The following is a 7,383-nucleotide window of genomic DNA, read 5'->3' as shown; positions in this document are numbered from 1 at the left end:
ATTGAGGTATTTTCATTCAAAGATTTAATCTTTATTCATTAAAACACGCTTCGCGACTTTATAGATAACTCGAATAAGTTAATCTCAAAACTCTCATTTTCTTTCAAAGATTCAATCTTTTTACATTAAAAAGGTCTAATGACATACAAGGTACCTTTACTGAGGTATTTTCGTTCAAAGATTCAATCTATACTCTGTAAAACACTCTTCGGGACGTCAAAGGGAACTTGAATAAGTTTCACTCAAAACTCTCATTTTCTTTAAAAGATTCAATCTTTATACATTAAAAAGGTCTAGTCACATAATAGGTTCCTTTGTTGAGATATTTTCATTCAACGATTTAATATTTAGTCATTACAACACGATTCGCGACTTCATAGGTAACTCGAATGAGTTAATCTCTAAACTATCATTTTATTTCAGAGATTCAATCTTTTTACATTAAAAAGGTCTAGTGACATACTAGGTACTTTATATTAAGGTATTTTCGTTCAAAGATTCAATCTTTACTCTGTAAAACACCCTACGGGACGTCAAAGGGAACTCGAATAAGTTTAACTCAAAAACCTCATTTTCTTTCAAAGTTTCAATCTTTATACATTGAAAAGGTCTAGTGACATAAAAGGTAACTTTATTGAGGTACTTTCATTTAAAGATTCAACATATACTCGTTAAAACACTCTTCGCGACTACTAGGTAACACGAATAATTTTAAATTCAAACTCTTGTTTTGTTTCAAAGATTCAATCTATATGCATTAAAAAGGTTTAATGACATAAAATGTACTTTTATTGAGATATTTTCAATCAAAGATTCGATCTTTACTCATTAAAACACACTTCGCCACTTCATAAGTAACTCGAATAAGTTTAAATCAATACTCTTATTTTCTTTCAAAGATTCAACGTTTATGCAATAAAAAGGTCTGCTAATGTACCTTTATTGAGGTATTTTCATTCAAAGATTCTATTTTTACTCATTAAAACACTCTTCGGGACGTCAAAAGGAACTCGAATAAGTTTCATTCAAAACTCTCATTTTCTTTCAAAGACTCAATCTGTATACAATAAAAAGGTTTAGACATATAATAGGTTCCTTTATTGAGGTATTTTCATTCAAAGATTTAATCTTTATTCGTTAAAACACGCTTCGCGACTTTATAGATAACTCGAATAAGTTAATCTCAAAACTCTCATTTTCTTTCAAAGATTCAGTCTTTTTACATTAAAAAGGTCTAGTGACATACAAGGTAACTTTACTGAGGTATTTTCGTTCAAAGATTCAATCTATACTCTGTAAAATACTCTTCGGGACGTCAAAGGGAACTTGAATAAGTTTCACTCAAAACTCTCATTTTCTTTAAAAGATTCAATCTTTATACATTAAAAAGGTCTAGTCACATAATAGGTTCCTTTGTTGAGATATTTTCATTCAACGATTTAATATTTAGTCATTACAACACGATTCGCGACTTCATAGGTAACTCGAATGAGTTAATCTCTAAACTATCATTTTATTTCAGAGATTCAATCTTTTTACATTAAAAAGGTCTAGTGACATACTAGGTACTTTATATTAAGGTATTTTCGTTCAAAGATTCAATCTTTACTCTGTAAAACACCCTACGGGACGTCAAAGGGAACTCGAATAAGTTTAACTCAAAAACCTCATTTTCTTTCAAAGTTTCAATCTTTATACATTGAAAAGGTCTAGTGACATAAAAGGTAACTTTATTGAGGTACTTTCATTTAAAGATTCAACATATACTCATTAAAACACTCTTCGCGACTACTAGGTGACACGAATAATTTTAAATTCAAACTCTTGTTTTGTTTCAAAGATTCAATCTATATGCATTAAAAAGGTTTAATGACATAAAATGTACTTTTATTGAGATATTTTCAATCAAAGATTCGATCTTTACTCATTAAAACACTCTTCGCCACTTCATAAGTAACTCGAATAAGTTTAAATCAATACTCTTATTTTCTTTCAAAGATTCAACGTTTATGCAATAAAAAGGTCAGCTAATGTACCTTTATTGCGGTATTTTCATTCAAAAATTCTATTTTTACTCATTAAAACACTCTTCGGGACGTCAAAAGGAACTCGAATAAGTTTCATTCAAAACTCTCATTTTCTTTCAAAGACTCAATCTGTATACAATAAAAAGGTTTAGACATATAATAGGTTCCTTTATTGAGGTATTTTCATTCAAAGATTTAATCTTTATTCATTAAAACACGCTTCGCGACTTTATAAATAACTCGAATAAGTTAATCTCAAAACTCTCATTTTCTTTCAAAGATTCAATCTTTTTACATTAAAAAGGTCTAATGACATACAAGGTACCTTTACTGAGGTATTTTCGTTCAAAGATTCAATCTATACTCTGTAAAACACTCTTCGGGACGTCAAAGGGAACTTGAATAAGTTTCATTGAAAACTCTCATTTTCTTTAAAAGATTCAATCTTTATACATTAAAAAGGTCTAGTCACATAATAGGTTCCTTTGTTGAGATATTTTCATTCAACGATTTAATATTTAGTCATTACAACACGATTCGCGACTTCATAGGTAACTCGAATGAGTTAATCTCTAAACTATCATTTTATTTCATAGATTCAATCTTTTTACATTAAAAAGGTCTAGTGACATACTAGGTACTTTATATTAAGGTATTTTCGTTCAAAGATTCAATCTTTACTCTGTAAAACACCCTACGGGACGTCAAAGGGAACTCGAATAAGTTTAACTCAAAAACCTCATTTTCTTTCAAAGTTTCAATCTTTATACATTGAAAAGGTCTAGTGACATAAAAGGTAACTTTATTGAGGTACTTTCATTTAAAGATTCAACATATACTCATTAAAACACTCTTCGCGACTACTAGGTAACACGAATAATTTTAAATTCAAACTCTTGTTTTGTTTCAAAGATTCAATCTATATGCATTAAAAAGGTTTAATGACATAAAATGTACTTTTATTGAGATATTTTCTGTAAGGCCCCAATACATAATTATTTTTTTATTAGCATAATTTAATTTTTATTAGACATCATTTATGGAATATTTTATGTAGTAGTTTGTATGGTGAAGTTAATAGTTGGTGTCAAAACTTATTAAGTTGGTGACAGCCAATGGTAAGAAAATAAATAATAAAAATGATAATATTCCATGTGTACGTGTGTGTGGTTATATGTGTGATACTAGAGAATGGGTGTCTACTAAGGTCATTGGTGCTGAAGGTAATAAATGGTGGAAGTGGTGTGATGGTTCTAATATATATTGATATACTTATGTTTTATTTTAAAGTTTGACCAAGTAGTTATTTATATATATGGGTAAGTTATTGACCAGGTCAAGTACATATTCCACCCACCCATGTATATAGATATCTAGTAATACACTTTATTCTAAAAGCTTCCAAAGGAGGCTGTTACTAATTGACACACACACGCATGAGTCATGAAGAGGGGAAAATCACATTTATATCTAAGTGACACGTTGTCTAGAGATTTGCATGGACAAGAAAAAGAAAAAAAAAATAATAAAAATACAAATAGAAACAAAGGAGGGATTTTTCAGCCGTAGAAGAAGAAAATATTATTAAACTTTGGGTAACACATGTCACATAAGCTATGTGACAATTTACATTTCCTGGAGACTAGATTTACACCATCCATGTGACTATATACTTTTCAAGACTAAAGTTATTATGCTTTAAAGTGGTGGCTGGTGGCTGCAATATATAGTTGTATATATATATAGGTTTCAATTATCATTTATATGGATAGAGATGAGTAAAGTCAGGTTGCTGGCTGCACAAGGCTGGACCGAACACACAGGACACGCAATTATGTAGATATACTCTATATATAGATAAGGTTAATTCTATCTTTTTAAACCTGTTTGGACCGCCTTTGAGAAAGCCATTGTTTTGGTTGAGACACACAAAATATATCAAAACAGTGAGCTATTTAGTGATAGTTCAAAGAGAGAAGAAAAATACGGAGGAGGAGGATAGAAAAGAAAAAAGGGGGTTTTCTCTCTAAATTGTTGTTGAATTCAAGCAAAGGTGAGGGGTTTTATATTATAATTTCTATGTTGGAAGTTGATTATTCAGTTATTTGAATAATTAATCCAATTAATTGTTCCAGTATATGTATCATCTATTTTTTTTATATTTTATTTATTTATTCAAAGGCTGTTTTGTGTAAGTGATACCATGGTTATGGTTATTTTCTTTGGGGTCATCAAGCTGGAAATTTATATAAAGACATGTGATTAGAATTTAGCCAAAAGGGTGTATAAAGTTGAGAATTGTAATTGAGGTGATGATTGTGATTTAATTCTCTTTAGAAAATAAATATAACTTGGTTATATTCTTGTCCAGGCAAGGAGAATGAACTGATCACTTCAGCAATATCAAAGGATAAGTAGACAATTTGAAAAGTAGCCAAGGTGAGTGTACTCACTGGAAGTTTATACCTGGATGTGTTTAATTGAAGTATTGAAGTTGTTTATGTGAGTTGAAGATGAATATATATAATTTGATTATATTTAAATAGGGTCCATACTCTGGCCTGGAAGGAGAGTAATATATTATATAAGGTCCATACTCTGGCCTGGAAAGAGAGTACTACACTAAATAAGGTCCATACTCTGGCCAAGAAAGAGAGTACTATATCTAAACAAGGTCCATACTCTGGCCTAGAAGGAGAGTACTATATTTTAATGCCTGTAATATATTAATGAAGTTTAATTGAAGTTATCAGATAATATTTGTTTATATTACTCTGATGTAGTAGTGTTGCATTCACTGGGCTTTAAGCTCACTCCTTCCATATCTATATTTTTTTTCAGGTACAAGGTTGGGTCGCTACTGCCAGGTCTAGAATTTTTGAGTGGGAATGGGAAAAAGAACAATGGAACGTCTTTTGTTTAATATGTAAATATTGTAATAGAATTTAATAGTATAAGTTGCCGTTAATGTTTTTTTTGTTTGTCAGAATTTGCATAACAGGCCTATAGGTAGTTTTTGAATTGTAAACTGTTAAACAGGTGCTCTGATGTAGGATGACGTTATATTTGAAGGAGGTTAATGCAGATGGTTAGATGCATTCCAATTTATTCAATTTGTTTAATAATGTAAATTGGGTTGGGGTGTGTCAACTTTTGGTATCAGAGCCTAGGTTTTCTAGGTTCTGGAGGTCAGAAGAGTCTAGACTGGCAGTGGCAGTAAGAAGTGTGTAGTAGAGTCATTTATTTGACTTAATGTTATACTAACAGATATAAGTGGTGATTATGTATCATATATATGTTGTTATATTTGAGATTCATTGCAGATAAAAAGAAATGGAAAGGGAAAGTGGTTATCATGGAACTGAGGGTGAAGCCACTTATGTTCCTGTTGAGGCTGAAGTAGAACAACCTATGCAGGGTGGTATGAGAAGAGAACAGGAGTGCTTAACTGGTATGCAGAAAATGGAAAAGGCTATAATAGACTTGGCAGAACAAAACAAACTATTTATGGCGAGTCAAATGATGATACAAGAAAGGCTGGAAAGACAACAGAAATGGAAGAAAGGCTCTGAGTATGAGAGGTTTATCAAGTTAACACCCCCAGAATTTTCAGGTACTACCAAACCAGAAGAAGCAGAGGGGTGGGTAAGAAGAATGGAATCGATATTTGCAGTGATGGGTGCAGCAGAAGACCAGAAGGTAAACTTAGCTACATTTATGTTCAAAAATGAAGCTAGTTATTGGTGGGACACGACAAAACATTTGTTGCTCACTCCAGGAGAGAAAGAGGTGATATTCTGGAATCCATTTGTTAAAGCTTTTTATGAGAAATATTTCCCTCCAATTTACAGAAAAGAGAAGGAACGGGAGTTTATTCTCCTAAAACAAGATAGAATGTCTGTGGTTGACTATGAAGTTAAGTTTACAGCTTTATCGAGGTTCGCACCCAAGTTTGTACAGAATGAAGAAGATAAATGTACAAAATTCCAGGATGGTTTAGAGGCGGCTATTAAGTCTAGAGTTTCAGTGTTCGAGGAAACAGATTACAACAGACTTGTGAATAAAGCCATGATTGCCGAAAGGGATGTGAAAGAATTGCAAGAAAGAAGGGAACAATACAAAAGAAATAGATCTGAGCCGTCACAGTCAAGAGGAGGTGAAGGAATTGCAAGTCAGAAAAGTCAAAGGTCGCGGTATGGAAGGGGAAGGGGTGGTGAATCTCAAGGCCAGACATCAAGTATTGGAAGAGGTCAAGGGTTTTCGGAACAACAATCTGTTCAACAAGGTAGTTTTGGAGGACGTGGTACTGGCAGGGGGTGTTTTCAGTGCGGAAAGGAAGGTCACCAGAAGAAGGATTGTCCTATCTTGAAAGCAGAAGAGTGCTATCATTGCCATCAGCCGGGTCATCGGAGGAGAGATTGTCCTATGTTGACAGGAATGACCTCAGTGGGCAGTGTTGCTGGTTCTGGTAGAGGTTTTGCACAGGGGAACTCGTCAAGAGGAGGTAAGGGTGTTACAAGTGGTTCGCAAGCCCAGGGAAGAGTGTTTGCTATGACACTTCAGGATGCTCAAGCAACACCAGAAGTGGTGACAGGTACACTTTCTATTTTGGATAGAAATGTTACTGTGCTTATTGATCCTGGCTCAACCCATTCATTTGTTGCATCATCTATTGCTATGCATTTGGGTAGACCACTTTCATCATTAGATAGTAAATTGTTTATTTCTACACCAATGGGAGAAGTGGTAGTGGTTGCAAATGAATACCGGGATTGTGTGTTACAATTGGGAGATAGACAGTTAAAGGTAAATTTGATACCGTTGGGTATACCAGATTTTGATATCATTTTGGGTATGAATTGGCTATCTGCGTATCACGCTTCAATAGACTGTTTTCGGAAAGAAGTTGTTTTTCAGATACCAGGGGAGCCAGAATTTAGATTTACAGGAGAAAGAAATGTTATTCCAAACTGTCTCATTTCAGCTATACAAACCAGGAAGTTGTTGAAGAAAGGGTGTCAGGGTTACTTGGCTTATGTGGTTGATACTGAAAATAAAGATATGACACTTGAAAATGTACCAGTGGTAAGGGAATTCACAGATGTGTTTCCAGAAGAATTACCAGGGTTGCCAGTGGACAGGGAGGTAGATTTTACCATTGAGTTAGTACCAGGAACAACTCCAATTTCTATTGCTCCGTATCGAATGGCACCGACAGAATTGAAAGAGTTGAAGATACAGTTGCAAGATTTACTAGATAAAGGCTTTATTCGACCTAGTATTTCACCGTGGGGTGCACCGGTGTTATTTGTTAAGAAGAAGGATGGTACTATGCGGTTGTGTATTGACTACAGAC

General features: G+C 33.4%; 1 protein-coding gene across 1 annotated transcript; it reads left to right on the top strand.

Moving 5' to 3' along the window:
- Positions 1-3,092: 3,092 nt before the first annotated feature.
- Positions 3,093-6,643, top strand: LOC132270575 (uncharacterized). The gene is made up of 4 exons (XM_059771754.1): positions 3,093-4,080; positions 4,399-4,466; positions 4,869-6,531; positions 6,591-6,643. Exons 3-4 carry the CDS (start codon positions 5,361-5,363, stop codon positions 6,641-6,643), a joined length of 1,224 nt encoding a protein of 407 aa, XP_059627737.1. The 5' UTR covers positions 3,093-4,080; positions 4,399-4,466; positions 4,869-5,360.
- Positions 6,644-7,383: the final 740 nt, after the last annotated feature.

The sequence above is a fragment of the Cornus florida genome, unplaced genomic scaffold, assembly GCF_030987335.1.
Source record: "Cornus florida cultivar Cherokee Brave unplaced genomic scaffold, ASM3098733v1 CherokeeBrave_3.0.0_Hap2_Chr08, whole genome shotgun sequence".
NCBI classification, from domain to species: domain Eukaryota; kingdom Viridiplantae; phylum Streptophyta; class Magnoliopsida; order Cornales; family Cornaceae; genus Cornus; species Cornus florida.
The sequence above is the reverse complement of the archived record's forward strand: the minus strand, read 5'-3'. Positions and strand labels throughout refer to the sequence as shown.

Bases quoted from the DNA above. Each gene is read 5' to 3' on its own strand.
- LOC132270575 (XM_059771754.1), top strand. From the start codon at position 5,361: ATGGAAAGGGAAAGTGGTTATCATGGAACTGAGGGTGAAGCCACTTAT. The intron at 6,532-6,590 runs GTAAGGGTGTTA...ATGACACTTCAG, and splicing joins GGGGAACTCGTCAAGAGGAG to GATGCTCAAGCAACACCAGA.